This window comes from Oreochromis aureus, linkage group 7, assembly GCF_013358895.1.
Source record: "Oreochromis aureus strain Israel breed Guangdong linkage group 7, ZZ_aureus, whole genome shotgun sequence".
Taxonomy (NCBI): Eukaryota; Metazoa; Chordata; class Actinopteri; order Cichliformes; family Cichlidae; genus Oreochromis; species Oreochromis aureus.
The window spans coordinates 26,276,374-26,296,142 of record NC_052948.1 but is presented as its reverse complement, the minus strand read 5'-3'; the positions used below and the strand labels follow the sequence as shown (position 1 = coordinate 26,296,142).

General features: G+C 39.6%; 1 protein-coding gene across 1 annotated transcript in view; it reads right to left on the bottom strand.

The window, feature by feature from the left end:
- The window catches only part of ripor1 (RHO family interacting cell polarization regulator 1), a 46,018-nt gene that overhangs the window by 17,330 nt on the left and 8,919 nt on the right, over window positions 1-19,769 (bottom strand). Inside the window, 8 exon segments of the mRNA XM_039614504.1 lie at window positions 3,520-3,563; window positions 3,765-3,828; window positions 4,033-4,182; window positions 4,797-4,850; window positions 4,990-5,013; window positions 5,104-5,182; window positions 5,276-5,438; window positions 5,959-6,072. Of these exon segments, the coding sequence (XP_039470438.1) occupies window positions 3,520-3,563; window positions 3,765-3,828; window positions 4,033-4,182; window positions 4,797-4,850; window positions 4,990-5,013; window positions 5,104-5,182; window positions 5,276-5,438; window positions 5,959-6,046 (666 nt within the window). The 5' untranslated portion in view covers window positions 6,047-6,072.

Here is a 19,769-nt window from a genome sequence, read left to right as displayed (position 1 = left end):
TACAAATTTTGACATTAATTGCAACGAATTGTGGACAAGATAAAAACTCATTTTTAAAGGTCACTGTAAGGCTTCACCAAAATATTCTAATCACTTGATTCGAACTACATTTTAATAAATTCACCCATTGTGCTCCTTGGATATCATGATTACGAGAATGGGACAGACAGACTTGTGGGCAGTACAGAAAACAAAATGCCTTCAAACATTCACTACTGGTGAGAATTTTTCTCACTAGGTTAAGTTACTAAGTAAGTGTCCCTCTAATTTCATAACTGATCATACACACAATCACACAGGACCTGCTGCTTGTTGTTGGGTACACTTAGAGATAACTCCACAGGGAACAACTAAAGCAGTGTTTTCACACAGGCACTGGACAAACCCTTCTCAAAACCGCGATAAGTCTAAACGGTTTACTATTTATATAGCAATTTGCTGTATAAATACTAATAATGCTTAGTGAATACTTAACACACCTTTACAATACAAGCCACAATGACCCATTCACACAGCAGTTTTCAGTCTATGTCATTTGTGCACTCTATGCAGTCTATCATGCTGATGCACCAGAGGACATCGCCTGCCCAGCAGGGTGGCAACAATAAGTAGCGATGTTATTTTAAAAAGGACTCAAAAACTTAGTAACGAGAAAGTAACTACATATAACATGTGTTACAGACAAGTGTTTGTAACTGGCAATGAGTCTTTCACATCACCATGGAGGAACTTTGACCCACTCTTCTTTGCAGAACTGTTTTGACTCAGCCACATTGGAGGGCTTCTGAGTATGAATGACCTGTTTAAGGGTCATGTCAAAGCATCTCAATCGGTCCAGACTTTTAGGCCACTTGGTTCAGGGCATGAACTGATAAGCCAGACATTCTCCTTCAGGATTTGTTATTAGAGAGCAGAATTTATAGTTCATCAATTACAAGTAATCCAGGTCCTGAAGCAGCAAAGCAGCCCCAGACCACCAACAGTTAAACACCACCAGCATGTTTAACTGTTGGTATGGTGTTCTTTTCATTAACACCATGTTAATTTTATGTCAAATGTAACAGAGTCAAACCATTTTGTCTCACCAGTCCACGGAATATTTTCCCACAAGTCAATCATTAAGTTGTGTTTTGGCAAATGAGCAAACAAGCCTTTGTGTTTTTTTTGGTTAGCAGTAGTTTTCTCCTTGGATTTCTCCCATGGATGCCATTTCCCCCAGTCTCTTTCTTACTGTTGCATCATGAACTCTGACTTTAACAGAGACAAGTGAGGCCTGCAGTTTTTCAGATGTTTCCCTTTGTTCTTTTGTGACCTCCCGGATGAGTCATTAATGTGGTCTTGGATGCTCCTGGAACGGTCCACTAGTGTTCCAAGTTTCCTCCATGTGTGGTTAATTGGTCTCACTATGGTTACTAAAGCCTTTGGAAATGGCTCTGCAACCATTTCCAGACTAATAGATGTCAGTGATTTTGTTTCTCTGGCGTTTCTTTAGAATATGGCAGGATTTGTTGCTTTTTGAGATCTCTAGCCTACTTCACTTTGTCAAACAGGTTCTATTTAAGTGATTTCTTGATTTATTGGGTCTGGCAGCAGTAAGGCCTGGGTGTGGCTAGTGAAATTGAACTCAGCTTTCCAAATAATGTGGTTAATCACAGTTAATTCATGATTTAATGAGGGGGCTTTAACTTTTTCACACAGGGCAGGTAGACTTAGATTATTTCCTTTATTAAATGAAATGAACATTTAAAAACTCCATTTTGTATTATTTCAGATTACCTTTGTCTAACATTACACTTTTTTATTTTTCAACTGTTTCTATGGATGGATGTGAATGGATGAATGAGGCTTTGGAAGAACCTGTCCATTTATAATTTGAAACGGTTAGTGTGAAAAGTCACAAATATGAGAAGAGAAAAAAAAAAAAAAGGGGGGCAAATACTTTTTCCAAGCACTGTATGCTGGTTGGGCTCTAATCATTACATCATGAAGGAGAAGGACGCCACAAGCAGAAGAAAAACCACAGGTGGAAGATGGCGACTAGTGTAGCTGCTACAACAGCATTGCCCCTTGATAAGAAAGTTGATACTCTGAGGTGGATGACCAGCTGTCCATTTTGATGTGGAGTAGCAGCAGCTCTACTCTGAGCCCCTCCTGGATGGCTGAACTCCCATCTCCAAAGGAGAGGCCAGCCAGCCACCCTTCAGAGAAAGGCTTTTTCTGCTGCCCGAAGAAGCTGATCCTGTTCTTTCAGTCACTGCCCAAAGTTCAAGACCATGGGTGAGGAGGGTAGGAACGTAGATCAACCGGTAAATCAAGAGTGTCACTTTTGCACTTAGCTCTCTCTTCACCCCGACAGACTGGTACAGCGACTGCATCACTGCATCCACAGAACCAATCCGTTTGTTGATCTCAACCCTGCCCTCACTCTGAACAAAACCCTGAGATACTACCCTAAGTGAAGCAGTAACTCGTCCCTGACCAGGAGTGGGCACTTCACCCTTTTCCGGCTGAGGACCATGGGCTCAGATTTGGAGGTGCTGGTTCTCATTTCCACCGCTTCACACTCGGCTGCGAATCGCTCCAGTGTGATGATGAGGCCAACAGAACCACATCATCTGCGAAAAGCAGAGATGAGATTCTAAGATCGCTCAAGTAGATGCCATCCGGCACTTGGCTATGCCTTCTGTCCATAAAAATTCTGCACAGAATTGGTGACAAAGGGCAGCCCTGGCGGAGTCCACCGCTCACCGTGAACGAGTCCAACTTATTGCCGGCTATGTGTGATCCCCAATAGTTTAAGCACAACCTCCGTTCCCCCTTCTTGAAGATGGGAACCACCACCATGGTCTGCCAATCCAGAGGTACTGGCCTTGATCTCAACGCAACATTGGAGAAGCATGTCAACCAAGAGAGCCCTACGACATCCAGAGCTTCCATGAACTTAGTGCAAACCTAATCCACCCCAGGGGCCCTTCCACCAAGGTGTGGTTTAACTACCTCAGTGACCTCACCCAAAGAGATGGATGAGTCATCCTTGTCGTCCCCAGACTCTGCTTCCTCTATGGAAGACGTGAGTAGGATTAAGAAGGTCCTTGAAGTATTCCTTCCACCTCCCTACAATATCCTCGTGGTCAGCAGCACTCCACCCAAGTAGCGCACTGCTTTCCCCTCCTGAGTCACCTGACAGTTTGCCAAAATCTCTTCAAGTCTCTTCTAGATGACCAATGGTAGATAATAGATTCACAAAATGTAATACACAAACGATGCCTTGTGCTTTTCAGAACAAGGGAGGAAATCCTGTCCTATTTAGCAAAATGCATAAAAGAGCAACATCCAAATCTGTTCAAAGAATTCAAAGTGAGTGAGTTTCAATTCAACATACATTCTGGTGTCATCACAAGCTAGTACCACAGGCTAAATATCTGGTAATATGACATCCATATTTCTTAGTGTTTTATTTATATTGTTGTTGCCATGAATTCAGAGTGAAAAATGGAGGGTTTGGTGGGTGAGACAAACCTCATATTGGTCACCAGCACACAATCTAGCAAATCCTGCCAGACCTAAAAAACAAAAAACAAAAAAACAAGTGGAAACAGACTTAGCATTTTGTCAAACTGTGAAAAAACCCCAAAACATTGCAATTCATTAAGGGTCATATCAGAAGGAAGACACACATAAAGTATAAAGTATGTCATAATTGAGTTGCTACCTCTATTTAAGATTTTGTGTAATCATATCACCACATGATCTCTACTTCTTACCCTTCATCTTTATGTGGAACTTCCCCAGCTGGTTCTCAAAGTCATTCTCCAACACACACATGTTCTAAAGAGAATAAAAAGATGGAGACCTTCAGGCAGTCTTTTCTCTACAGTCTTACCTACAGCGCTACTCCCTATTACTACTTGCTCATGCAATGGCTACTTTCTTCTACAAAAATAATTAGACATTTAGCAATTTTATCAGTTTAATCCAAAACATTTTTCCACTACATGCCTTTGTACTTTTTTTTTTTTTTTTTTTTTTTACCTCTGTGTACTCCTTGTATCCTTTACTGGCTTCTGCTAAACTCTCCTTGGCCTCCTTACTTCCTGAAGAAACTGTGTATGCTTTCACCATCTTGTTGGCTCCATCCCTGAGTCTCCTCTGCATGCAGTAGGACTCATAAAACTCCTCAATCTGGGAGTAGAGGGGAAAAGCTCACAGCAACTTCACTTGAGAGTAGAATTTAAGCCAAAGCCAGTACATGTACTAACATTGCAGCTGGTCATTTTAGTCCACTTTCTATTATTTTGGATGGTGCTTCACCTGTAAAATAGGTGAAGCAACAGGTGAAGCACCATTAAAAACAAACCTCATCATCCAACTAGTAAACCAGACAGTGGCCAGTAGAAAGTGCGTTACCACCACCCTACAGCATCCCAAAAGCAGTCACAGCGCTCTAGTTGTTCTACATTTTGACATGTTACAGCCTTAGTCCAAAATGGCTTCAATTCATTTTTCACGCGAAATTCCAAAAACAGTACTCCATAATAACAAAGTAAAAATATACTGATGTATACTGATCACTAGTTTGTTACAATATCAAGTATACACTAATCAACAACGCCAATTTAAAAATGACAAATGCAGGATCATAACAGAAACACAGCAACGATAGCTGTAGAAAATATGTTCTAACAGTTTTTATGATCTGTTCATCCTGTGCACAAAGAGCAATATAATTAGCAAGTCATACAAGAAGTCATCTCACAACTATACTCTTACATGTCAGGAAATCACGCTGGTCTTACCTTGCTGAGGTGAAACTCCAGTTTTCTAATGTACCTCTCAGTCACCTTTACTTGCTGGTTAAAGGAAATTAGAAAGTCACATTTATTCTTTGCATTTGTTCCATTTATAACTAAGCTTTCATAGGATTTTAAGAACAGAATGGTAACAAGAATGGTAATATTAAAATTGACTTATTTCTAATATGAAGCTCACCTTGTCCAGCTCATATAGGAAACCCTGCAAGGCAGAAAATATCAAGTCATCAGCAACTGAAACTATATCACTTTATTTATCTATTCTTACGCTGGGCCAAAAGTAACAACGTACCAGTCTAGAGTTCCTCTTTGATTCTTTTATCTGTCTGGTAAGTGTCTCCAAATCCATCTGATGAACCTGCAGGTAAGACCTGAGAACACACACACACACACACAATCACACACTCGTAATCTCTCTCTCTCTCTCTCTTTCTATGAAATGCATTTGTTGAGTGTATACTCACTGAAGGCCTTTCTTCAGTGCTTCATACACTTCATCCAGTCGCTCTGGTTGAGGAACCTTTGGTGGGGGGTTGGCCTTGATCGACATAGTAAACAATCTGCTTGCTCTGCTGGGCTTCCTGCTGAGACCAGGAGTGCTGAACACCACAAGGTTTCTGCAGCACCACAAACACCAAGTCATTATTAGAAGTCCTGACCTAAAGTTATGAGATTGCCATTGTGATTGCGTTGTACAGCTCACGGCTCATATAGAAACATACATGTGTCTAGCCAAACAGCCCATTTGTGAGTGTGTTGAATTTGATGATTGAAATTTCAACATGTCACAGATCATCAATATATCACATTAAAGAGACACTTGTCCTTATGACAAGTTATTACACATAAGTACAAGATAGTACATAAACAAGCCGTTTTACACTAGAAAAAACACATGGTAAAGAGGGATTTGTGTGTGTGTGTGTGTGTGTGTGTGTGTGTGTGTGTGTGTGTGTGTGTGTGTGTGTGTGTGTGTGTGTGTGTGTGTGTGTGTGTGTGTGTGTGTGTGTGTGTGTGTGTGTGTGTGTGTGTGTGTGTGTGTGTGTGTGTGTGTGTGTGTGTGTGTGTGTGTGTGTGTGTGTGTGTGTGTGTGTGTGTGTGTGTGTGTGTGTGTGTGTGTGTGTGTGTGTAAGTATGCATGTGTATCGTAAGTATTGACTGGTATTGACTCAGCTCTGGCTCCTAGTGATGGATCTGGAAGTGAGGCGTCTGACTGGGCGAATGGACAGAGACATCGTTGACAGAGTTCGGGACGGAGTCCCTGTTTAGAGCAGAGGAAGAAAAGCACACTGCTGACAACACAGCACAACTAAACCGCTATTTTTAAAAATGAAAACCAAAACAAACAGCAAATAGTGAGTTCAAACTGTCGCAGCATGCAAAATGTATTTCTCGAATCAAGAACAGTAAAACATTTTGTCCAAATGTGTGCTCTTTGCTTTGCGCAGCAGCCATCTAAGATGTGCTGACTGAAAACATGTTTAACGATCATAGAAGTATTTTTTTGTAAGCTCAGTTAAAAAAACAAAAAAACAAAAACCAAACACTCATATTTTCCCTTTTAAAATATAAACTTATCAATCAACCCAGATGAGCAACATGATTCAAAGGTCTCGACTCAGGCCAGCAATAGGCCCACAACCTAAGGTGTGTTCCAGATCAAGTTGGAATCTTCATCTGTGACACTACCACAACTAGGATTTCCAACCCAGGAAGTCAGAGCAGCCCCACCAACCCAAGGTTAACAATCAAGATGTAGGAATCTAAACTGTAAACTGCAGGCATCTAAACTGAATCTGAACTGTAGGAAAAGTGTAAAACATTATAAACTTTGCTGCCAGTATTGTGTATTTGCGCCCTACTAAATAAGTCACAAACAGAACACTGACCAGGCTGTAGCAGTGTTTTTAAATACAAACTACACACACAAAGTATTGTGCTGTATTTATGATTTTACTTCTTTCCTTTTATCTAATGTGCTGATTTTTATTTTTTTTTTTTACTTAATTTAATTAATGATTTTTCGTTTGTCATGTCAAGTGTACAACACTTTGTTTTCAGCTGGGAGTTGTCTGAAAGTCCTATATAAATAAATTGCTTGCTTGCTTGTGTTGCTAGTGATGCATGAATGGTTTTGCCTTCCTGAAAAGCAAAACAAACCCGATTTTTTAGGCTTTTCCGACTTTACCATTGGAATGCCGTGAAATGACACAATTTATCAGTGTGGGTAAAAGTTAAGGGAAATGCAATTATAGTTTTTTGTATCTTTGTGTATTTTGTGCTGCGGGAACAAATAAATCTTTAATCTTTTAAAGGTTTCTAACTTCCTTCTTATCTTTAGGTGAATCCATTTTGTTGCTACAACATTTGAACCCATATTTGAAGTCTGTGCTGTGTTACTGAGGCTAAAGTCAGCTGATAAATTTTTCAGCAGAGTTTTTCCTAGCGTGGCCTATGCAGTGTCCTGCATCCTGTTTCTTAAAACAGCTGAAAGGCCTTTGCAAGGCAAGTACCAACCCCCTCCTTCCACATCACAGGAAATGTCACAATCCAACAGGAAGTCAGATGGAACTCCTTCTCTTGACAGGAAATTTAACAAAGGAAGACAGGTCCAAAGGGCGCAGGCTTATGGCTGAGGAGAAAAGGTCCATTTTAACCACATCACTGAGACTAAAAAGAATACCTTAATGATCTAATGGTCTCCAATTTTCATATTATCATTTCCCATAAACATGAACATATTTTTTCTGGTTAAAAAGAACATTTTCAAACTGATTTTTATACACTCACACAGCGAGGGGGAGGGAGAGCGAGAGAGAGAGAGAAAGAGAATGTGCAAGTGCACATTTATGCACACATTATGGTCAACTTTTTGTTGACTTAACCTAGTTTAAGTACTGACAAAAAACATGAGTGCTGAGGGGGAGTGAGAGATAAAGGCATAGACAAACTGAGCCTTTCAGAGGTTCACAGCACACCAACAGACCAAGTGGAAAAGCTGAGTGATACCAGGTCCGTCACATTCAGGCATTTCCTTTTTCTCGTCTGATAAGTAATAACATTACGCTTTGACAGCAGTGAAAAGTGGTTACAATGCTCTGTAAGGAGTCAGTGAAACATTGTTAGCTTACATGTGTATTTATCCAATGGGAATCTCCTTTAAAATGTAATGAGGTGCTGCTGTCCACGCCCCTTTCTGGAAAAGTGCTGGGCCTTTCATGCTGTTTACACACACACGCACGCGCAAAGGCACATGCGCACACACACTTTCAGTATGTGAGTACATCATGTAATGCTAACTAAAAGTCAGCTGAACAGTGAAACCAGGATAAATGGACCTGGTTAATGGTTTAATAACTCCTATGTTTTCCCAGCATATCTCGGGACCCCACAACACTGAGGTGGCACAGTAGTGCACTGGTTAGCAACCCTGTGATGGACTGGCCTCGGTCTAGGTTGCACCCTGCCTTCAGCCCTGTGACAGCTGGGACAGGTTAAAGAGGTTTCATTTTGTTTGTGCAGCGCTATCACACACATTGTTCTAATTTGCATGCGCATCAGACTGAGAACCAAAATAAGTGAAACAACCACAAGTTAACAACAGCCTAGTTGGGTGAATGTTACCATGCAACATGTACATAGTATATGCACTAAAAGGGACTGAATCCTTATTCAAGCACTGGATCATTTTTACTTGATTTTATGAAGTTATGCAGATTGAATCAGAGTCAAGACATGAATCTAAAGCAACAGCAGTGTGCTCTTTCCACGTCATCTCATCATATTTACATTGTTGAGATTTGGGAATTACTTTATATTTTAAATCTAAAAATGTCTGGAATGAAAACTCAAAGTCCTGAGAACCACAGACTCTGTAAATTAAATGCATATGAACTATCACTATATAAACAAATGGTACACCAGTAAATCTAAATAGAAAAACCAACCTTGATGGTACTCCAAGTCAGATTTCAGGTTCAAACAAGTCAGTGGTAATCGGCACATTTCTCGCTGTGTCACATCCTATCTTGTGTAATAAGTAATCTCTAGCTTTATTATTAGAGTGACACGAGCAAATCACTGCAGTAAATCATCAGCTTTAGTTGAACAACTAGCTCATTCAGACATTGGTCAGATCCACCTAACAAACAGGGTGTCTTTGACACCGTGTTTGTTCCCTACCTGATCCAAACAGTGGTGCAGTCCTGGCCAATGATAACAAAAGATTCCAGTCACACCATCTCCTCTGCCTTTCATGGTTTCAAATCTACACTAGGACTATGGCCCTGCGCCACAAACTCAAACTCAATTACCACAGACACGAATGGAAGGGTGTCACACCACACCTATTGTCTGATGCTTTCTGACCTCTCCCTCCCAGACCATTCTAGAAAAATGTTCCCGGCCCCCCCACCACACACACACACAGAGATCCTAAGTGGGCACTATTATTCACTGCTTGGAAACTTATTTCAAGCTAAACCAAAACTGGGACTTATCTAACCCTGAGCTTTTTATTATGTAGATTTAAAAACAAAGAAATTCTGATAATGAAAGCATGAACACAGTGAGTAATATCTGGACCAGTCCCCAATCCTGCTACATAATGGTGAGTCATAATTTGAGATTATATTGAAAATGCATGCTCTGCCATTAGAATGCAAAGTAAAACCAAATGCAAATCAAATGTTCATCAAGTCAGTGTCTGACCACATGACTGTATCTGCCGATCACTGCTCTTCCCCGTACTGTGCAGCTTTAAGTTTCCTGGACTAGTCTGGACGTGTAACACCATGTTAAAGGACAGATACCGAACACAATTCAGATGTCTGGCACAGCTGAAGGTGAACAACTTGTCTGTCATAGAGGATCAGCCAACAAAACCATTTCTGACACTTAAAAAGAAATAAAAATAAAAAGAGTAATCATAAAAAGTAATCATGATTTCAATCCTGTTCAAAATAATCATCATAATTATTTTGGCCATAATCATACAGTCCCAGTGTAGTGATCTTTATATTGAGCACGATATCATTACAGCTCAGCTCTGTCTTGTAGACTGGTACAACATTCACATCACTGTTATTGTCAGTGACCATCTCCTCTCTCCCCCTACTCTTAAACAAAACCCCCCAATACTTGGATTCCTCCACCTGGGGCACCAGTTCCCAAACTGAAATAGGCAATCCACCTTTTTCTGAGTGACAACTGTGGCTTCACACGTTGAGGTGCTTCTAGTCCACGAAACACATGTAGTAACTACATGTTTTAATAAGTTGCCTATCTATTAAACATGATCTAAGGAAGGAATGGTGGTGAACCAGCAACTGGGTCATGGGTGATCAAGGCTTACTGACGCACATCAGCAGCAAAGAATGGTCCGATCCAATGGATGAACTAGCGTTGCTCATACTGCAGCAAAAGGGGACCAACACAATATTAGGCAGGTGATCCTGATATCAAGGTTGATAGATGTTATTTTCACAGTATTTAGGATACTTAAGCAGTGCTCTCTTTAAAGTTTCCACTGAATGATCATCATTTACTTCCTGCTGAATAACATTTCTTGACTCACTACATATGAAAATTGCTGTGTTTATTCAAAGTGGTCCCTTTGTCATATCATTCCTTTCATGCATCTCCATCATGAGAGGAATGTCAAATCTAGACAGACTGTCAGATCCAGAACACACACACACACACACACACACACACACACACACACACACACACACACACACACACACACACACACACACACACACACACACACACACACACACACACACACACACACACACACACACACACACACACACACACACACACACACACACACACACACACACACACACACACACACACACACACACACACACACACACACACACACACACACACACACAGGAAGAGGAAAAACACTCGTGTCAAGCTTGCTCCTCTGCCTCTGCCCCCAGACTCTGCCAGTTATCAAGCAAAACGAACACCTGAAAGAAAGAACTATAACTTTGAAAATTCCTAATGATTGGATAAACAAGAAATAAACTGACATGTTTTTATGAATATACTCAAATCAGTTTTGCAAATCCAGAATAGTTTCTCTGTTTGTCCTAAGCAGATGGACAAATAGAAATCTAAGAGTAAAATAAAATTTCTAAAAGAATGGACAGACAAACAGAAAATAAATAGTGAAACATATTCCTCAGGTTTAGCTCAGTAGATACCATTAAAAATAATGGGAAAGGCAAACAAACTGTTCACTGCAACAGTTAACTAAACTACAATAATAGATAGCTATAGGATTTAACAGAGAAATTCATGAAGTAATGGTTAACGTTAACAGGGTGGAAACAGATGATTATACCGGGTTCTGTTACAAAAAAAGTTTTGCTTGAGTATGAGATGAGGAAAGCTTTGCTCTCCATTTCCAGCAATGACTTAGTGCCTTATATTGTAATCTAGTTTCTTCTATTTGCAACACTATTATTTCATAGTTTCTTCTCCCACACCCTGTGCACTGTTCATATATTTTACTTTCATTGCTAAATCTATTCCTTCCTCACATTACTGTCTGTATGAGAAGGAAACTGGAGGGGGTGGAGGGGTTGTACATCCTGCAAGGGCAGGGTCAGGAAAAGACTAGTGCAGTTTCTGGATTTACTGAGTCACAGGAATAACCCAACAAATTTACAGTGCAGCCATGTTCGCTTGTTTCCAGGAAAGAAAAAGAACCCGTTTAAGACAATGAACTGAAGGCATGATAACAAAAACGACAAAGTAAAAAAGGAAGAAAAAGCATAAGATTTTTATGCTTCTCATTCATATAGTGAGACTTCTCAGTTGAAACAAATCTTACTTTGATCCTTTTTGTTTTGTTTCTCTTTGAAATAACAGTCCTTCGACATATTCTTCAAGGAAATTTAGAAAGGTACACAATCTCATTAAAACAGATGTGGTCATAGCTCAAACAGAAGTGGATACCAACAATGTTAAAAGTAGTGACTGATGTTTATCCTGAAGATAAACATAGGAACCTCATAAAGAAGCATTCAAACACTACCTATACCTTCCACAGTCAATGTCTCTTTACAAGTAGGATTTTCACCAAACCAGTGCTACTAATACACACATATTCCTTAAATGGAATTTCTTCTGAATTTACTTTTCATGCATTGCAAAAATGGTTTAAAACCAAGGTTAGCAAAGATCAGAACCCCCTTTAGCATTAAACAACTTAGGCACCCATTAAGACTAGACAATTGTCATGTGACTTGCCACCATGGTGACCAACAAAACTGAGCAGAAACTTGTTGCAGATTAAAGACATGTGGTTCACTTTGTGAAAGGATTAAACCCAGACCATCATTTTACCCCAATCCAAACAGAAAGTCTGAAAATAAATATCAGTCTTAAATTAATATGACAACACTTTTACCTGGAATCTAGTTTCAAACAGAAGGTCTGAAATAAGTCACATAAAAATTAAGACAGAACTCTGTTTATTAATAAAGGCAGGACACTTAGGATATAAGATGATACATCTAGGTAGAGGGGACTATTAAATAGAAAATAAATAAAAACAAACAAACCAGTTAATAATTTCCTTAAAAAAACAAACAAAAAAAAAAAAAACACCATATCAGAGGCAAAGTTCTCGTCCTACCTTAAACTATTTTTAATATGTACTACCCACAACATACCAGGAACATAACATAACTATGTTCCGTGAGTCACTATGAAAAACTGATAACAGAAACAAAACACACCTCCCAACAAACTTGAGTAACAGTGTTATCATTGTTACACTCTATCAAGTCTCATCACTGATGAGAAAAGGAGACCTTATGAAAAATAACAATAAAAACAAACTTTAAAATGAAAAGTTGTAAATTGACGATATGTAAAAGAGGTCAGATGTGCTCTTGTACGTTTTAAATATGTTTAAAAGCAATGCCGATGTCTCCATCAGTTATTCAAACAGGAGAGCGGGCCCTCATGTACAAAAATATCTTTAAAAAGTGTATCTGAAGCTCAACTGAGGATCAGCCTGTGTTAAACAAATGCAATAATGATCTTCCAAACTACACCGACATCGTCATTGGCAGAGACACATCAACACGCAGAAAAGTTTGTATTCGACTCCCTTGTAGCCACACCTGAATCGATAAACTCTGACGAAGTCTATTTAACTTTAGTGGAAATTTTTAATGAGTACTGTGGAATTTGTCCTCTGTAACTGAGGAGGGAAATCACAAGTTTCATTGTTTTGCACATACATAACTGCAAGCACTGTTAGCAGACAGACTTGAAAAATATGATTTATAAAAATAACTTAAATTTGGTATTTTGGGGTCAAACTCTCTGGCCATCACCTAATAATAAGTTACAGGCCTGTTAACGTGCAACTGGGAATTCATTCTGACAAACATAAGCAGTTAATGATTAGAGAGATAAGCTAGTCTCTGTGAGAGCATTACACTTGTCCATACCTCCATATCCACTGTACATGGTAGCTGTGGTGGTTGATGTCGACACTTTCTCGTAAAGGGTCCACCCAACTCCAGAAACAGCTATTCAGTCCTTGTGGCCTCTTCTGTGGTATACTTTTTAATCGCTTGCTTTTCTATTCAACTCCTTCACTCGTTTTGGTATCCGTTTCCCCTCACTTTCTCGTTCACACTGTGTCAGTCTGTTTGCCTTTATCTTTCCCCATTTTCACTCAGTTGTTAATCCTTCGTCCGCGCTCTGACTGATCACCGTTCTTTCCATCTCCACTTCAGTGATAAGAGGAGGGGGAGGAGAAGTGGGGACAAAACAGGAAAAAGCAAAGCAGTCCTCCCTTCTCTTCATCCGTGCTGACATCAGTGTTTCCTGCCCCTCCTTCTCCCTGCTGGACATGTTTCTCAGACTTCAATAGTCAGCACATTTTTGCCCTTTTAATAAATTGCATTTCAAATATTTGAAAATATTCTAGAAACAAAGTAAAAACCTGTTACTTCAGCCTGAGACCTTTTGAACTTCATTGGCAAAATACTATGTTGCATGATGAATGTGTCAACATATTCACTTTTGCCATTCATAGTGAAATTGTTGCTTAAAATAATATCTTCTTCCTCAAGTTGATTAAAATGAGAAAGTCTCATTTTTAATCTTGTGTTAACTAATGTGCTTCAAAAAGCTGGTCAGCAGAGTTGGTGTAACTTTTTATTTTACATTAGATTTGTTTTTAAATCACTTTCAGTTTTATTTCAGTTAGTTTTGTTGGCCCACTTTTTGCAGCTATAACAGCCTCAACTCTTCTTGGAAAGCTTTCCACAGTTTAGGAGTGTCTTTATGGAATTTATGGCCATTCTTCCATAAACACATCTGTGAGGTCAGACACTGATGTTGGACAAGAAGGCCTGGCTCATAGTCTCTGCTCTAATTAATCAATCCCAAAGGTGTTCTGTCGGGTTGAGGTCAGGACTCTGGTGTGGAAGAACTGGACTGGCCTGCACAGACTCTCTCATTCATGTCTTTATGGACTGTGCACTGGTGCACAGTCATGTTGGAACAGGAAGGGGCTATCCCCAAACTATTCCCACAAAGTTGGGAGCATGAAACTGTGCAAAATGTCTTGATATGCTGAAGCATTAAGAGTTCCAAAACAGCCCTACACCATAATCCCCCCTACACCAAACTTTACATTTAGCATGATCCAGTCAGACAAGTATAGTTCTCATGGCAACCGTCAATGCCAAACTTGCATGCTCAATCATCCAGGTAAGTAAATCCCCAAAGGTTGATCCTGTTCATCTGGACGTAGCACTTTCAGTGGTAGAAACATTTCATCACTCATCCATGTAGTGTACTCTGTTAAGTGCCAGGAGGATTGCCATGATTTATACATCGGGGAAACCAAACGACCCCTGGCAAAGTGGATGGCACAACACAGAAGAGCTAACTCGTCAAGCCAGGACTCCACAGTCCATTTACACCTACAGGCCAGTGGCCACTCTTTCAGTGATGAGGATATACACATCCTGGACAGGGAGGAAAAAGGAAAAGACCATCTCTGAATAGAGGAGGGGGCCTAATTTGACATCTTTCACCATCTTACAATGCTGTGATTGCAGCCATTCCCCAACTCTCTGAATGGTATTAATGGCCATTGATCAAGGGTCTTTAATCAATGGGCTTTGATCAATCGTTGTTGATCAATGGTCATGACAATTTGCATATTAATGATCAAGGAACTGACCTCACAGCCCATTGTTCATTCAGTGGGCTGGTTTCAGTCATTGTGCAAACTGTATTGTACATTGTACTGTTTATAAGATTGATGAAACCTGCAGTCAGCTGAGACTGAAAAAGTCGCTTGGATCAGTGACGAAAACGCTACACTGAAAACGCTACATAGAGATGAACACAATCAACCTTTGGGGGTTGTCCAGAGAACACGTCTTTACATTGCACTTGGTGATGTAAGGTTTGGGTACAGCTGCTCGGCCATGGAAACCCACTGAATGCCACATGAAATATGCAGGTCTGTAGCCACCGACTCTACAGAAAGTTGGAAACCTCTGTGCACAATGCATCTCAGCATCCACTGACCGCACTCTGAGTTTAGGTGGCCTTCCACTTCATAGTTAGCTGTCATTATATAATGATTAACAAGAAGACAATACTTTAACAAGAATAAACTTACCAAACAATAAACAGCTGGTGTTATAGAATTTACTTCCAAATTTTAGATGGTAACAATTTTTTTTTTTTTTTTACTGCATTAGCTTTTTATTTTTCAACTTAGAATATTATCTTTCACTTAAAGTAACCGAGCTATATAGTGATATTAGAGGTTACCACTAGATGGCAGTAGAGGCTTTGGTAGTCAATCCACCATAAACTGCTGATTGTATTTACCACTGTTATATTGTAAATGTAAGATCTGATCTTTTATTTGCAGATATTTCCACCAGTGACTGCAATAAATTCACACCCTGAAAATAAACACCACACTGCCAAGTATTACAAGATTAATCAGAAATAAAAAAAACATTTATTCCTCCAAGAGACCATGCCACTGATATCATAGGTTTAACAAGTTACTACTGTGTCCATAACACAAAGAGTGCCCAATGTATTATTGTCTACATCAGGAAGTCACTTAATTCAGTGATAGAGTAGCCACTGTCAAGAGAAAGTGATAAAATCCTTCAGAATAAAAGTATTTTGAGCTGTGAGCTGAAAAGTGAGATGATCTGAGCTTTGAGACATGGCACATTATTTTGTGGAATCAGCAATCACAAGATGGGTACATTGAGGTCATACAGGGATGTACATGGTCAGCAGCAATACTCAGGTTTGCTGTGGCATTTAAACCCCGTCTGTTGTTGCTAATGGAAAAGGTTTGCCAATAAAGGATTCCCCACACCATCAAACCATCAGCAGCAGCGTTTCCATAATTTGACATGTGTCTGGTAATATATCCTGTAGGCGAAAATTAGAAGTGCTGAAAGTATTAACAGATGAATTAATACTTCAAATAATTACACATTACAACTAAGTGTCAATCTGAAGCACTCACTGAAGCAGCAGGTTTTAGCAATGGAGCTAATGAGAGAGCATCAGGTCAGCTGGATTTTACTGTAGATTGATTTCTTGGTAAAAATCTCATTTAAATTAATAAAGCCACTAGGCAATTCTTTTCTGTTAGCCACTAAGCTAATATCAAATGTTCAGAAAGACTATTTTTGCATTGAATTGGTATTAACAGCTTTAACAAGAGAATGAATGTTTTACTCAACTAAAGACTGCATGAAGCAGTACCAAACACCACACCTAACAAGTAATCTGTTCATACATATATCAATGTTCTAAAACAGGATTTAAAATACTGATTAACACCGAGTTGAATTGAACAATGTGATTTGAATCAGGAGACCGAAAGACGATCTCAAGGCTGAACTGACAGTCACTGAAACAGAACAGTCTGCAAATTGGGACGCTACCGTGAACTTTTCTACATATTACCCAATTAAGGTTGCTGTCAGAATGCAAATTTGATATTAACCTGTCTTTAATGTCCCAGCTCCCTAGTAGAAAGCCTGTGTGATGCCAGACTACACCCATGTGAGAACAGTGCAGGTAATGTATGGTTAAATCACACTGAGCAGGTGAGTGTCATGTGCTCTGCCTCCTGTGCACTCTATCTAGCAGCTTCCTCAGCTAAACCAAACAGAATGTTTGCATAGTGAGAACATCCACAATGGACTCTCTCTTGTTGTGTGATATGGGTGAGAAATAGACCTGTTGTAAAGACACTTGGCCCTGTTCTTGTACTTCTAAGATTATCCAGAGTTTAAACAACTTTAGGAAATAACATTTCAGACACCAAATTAGTCTTTCCTGTTTTAAAACTTGCTAGTCTAATGGTAAAGACAGATACTACTGTAATCTGCACATTTCAGGTCCTAGTGTTGTTGCAAGCCATATCATCTCTTTTTTTGCTTATCTACTTATTTTGTGTAGAATGGCCATCATATGAACACCTAATTGTCAATGAAACAGGTTCTCTTCCTGAATGTAACCTAAAATGAAATATATAGTTTGACATGGATACACAAACAAATATGTATTACTAAGTTAGCATGAGTCAAGCTCCAAAAAACAGGAAGTCTCTGCTTAGTTAATAACACTCACTGCTAATTTACTGTACAAGCATTCTTTAATGAAAACTAGAACTCTCCAGCCAAACTCACTAGTTTTTCCTCCACTGCATTTGGATCATATGTAGTCCTGCTTGTATGTTATTTATTTTGATGATGTCTTACGTTTGTTTTTCCCTGCAGCTATAAGAGATACTTTTCATGGCATCTAAAGTAGTGGTTATGCATGACACACTAGACAATGCAGTCAATCAGCCAAGCATGCAAACTATGTGGAGCTGCTGGGAACCAAAACAGAGCTACATGGATGGATTATTGATGGACGGAAGTACACTGTTCTTTGTTGTTCTTCCACAGTTTTCTGCAATCTGCCTCTATGAGCTGAATCACACAGGAATTCTGAGATGATGGTAAATTGTTACAAACAACATTGTTATTAAAACAAGTCTGCTGCTTCTAATCGTGTAATCTCCAAATATCAAATCAACTTTAACTTAAATGACTGGAATGGCTGGTCTAAATCTTCTAAAAACACAGATTTCAGTGTGTTCTAATAATGTCAGACCCAACAGGATTTTATCTTAATTACTTAAAAGCATACATACATCAAGCTGAAAGCCAAGTCTACCACAGGCTTCGAAACATAAGTCAAATATTTCCATACCCTACTTAACTGTGGAAGCAACAGTTCACCACAAAATGCATGAACACAACACCATGAAGTAGCACGAGAAGCACAGAAAGTGGCAGGAGTGACGAATTCTCATAGTCTTTAAATATTTTGTTTCACTTCACTACAAAAAAGCTCTTTCCATGTAATGACTCCTCTCTGCAGCAGGGTGAAAACAAACACCATCACCACCAAGACTAGCTTACATGTTGCTGATACTTCCACCTGGTGACAGTAAGCAAGTGCAGCATGTAAACGACGGTCCGCAAGTCTTTAGATATTAGTTCAGTTTCAGGGGAAAGTAACACTTTATCAGTAACTGCTTTAATACAGATGCTCTCCTCGCCTCAGTCCAAACATATTATCTTGTGCGACTATCATGCACAGTTTAGATTTACTCACACAAGCCCAAACCCTGTAATATACTGTGCTGCACTGCTCAATAAAACAAATAAATGTAACCAGTCTAGTGAACCAGAATGAGCTTGGTACTGAGCTGACAGACTGTTCCTACTTCACTAAGCAGTGTGTGTGTGTGTGTGTGTGTGTGTGTGTGTGTGTGTGTGTGTGTGTGTGTGTGTGTGTGTGTGTGTGTGTGTGTGTGTGGACCCCTGTGAAGTGGGGACTTTCTGGTTAATCCCCAGCTGGCAAATAAGCAGCTTAACTATCACTGGAGTGCTTCAAGCTAATGACTAGCTTGTAACCAGTCTAATATCGTTCAGAGTCCCACAAGACTGATCATAAACTGTAAATTAACTGTACATAAACTGACAGTAACTGTAGATAGGTGTGTGACACTACTTGGTTGGGCCAGTGAACAGGCTGTGCATGCAGAGAAACTGTGTCACTGGGTTAACCCTTTGTGTAAAACTCTGAAGGTTAAGCTGCTGCACGGGCAGGTAGAGATACACGACACAGCTGATGCTGAGCAGATAGTTTAATCTGTGACAACAACCTGGTCATAATACCTCAGACCAAGACAGAGAACTCAAGTGAGCAAGTGCACCTCCCACCCCCCCACACCATGGTGCTGTATACCTTGCAGAGTAACTCACTAAAATAGTCATTATACTGAATCCTGAATCCTAATTAGTGCTGTTTGGATAGATACATGCTTGTAGTGCAAGACTTTTGAGAGCTCAATAAGAGTAGCAACATGTAATGCTAATACTACATCATCTTTTTATTTTAGGACCCTTTTGGCAGCCAGTTTGGTGCTTGATAGATAAACAATGCCTTTGAGGAAAAAAGGTCCCCTCTGCAGGCCTGTATCCCCCAGATATCTTAAATAATTCATTAACAATTACCAACTTAAATCAGGTGTCCATTTTGTTGACGACAATTTTTAGAAGCTAATTTATGAAGACTTCTGCTGATCAGGGATGACAGTTTTTCCAATCAAGGAAGTTACTAGGCTACCTATACCCATGTTGGTAACAACCCATCCAGTCTACATGTGCAGAAAAATCAAACCATAGATGCTCATAACTTAAGTTATGTGCAATAATGAGAAATGACAAAGGGAAAAATATTGACAAATGAAGTTTTATTTACAAGTTTTATCTGTGGCCATTTTGTCTTTGATCTTGATCAAACTTCTAATGCATTGGTGTGTATGGCTACAGTAGCCCAAAGATTAGC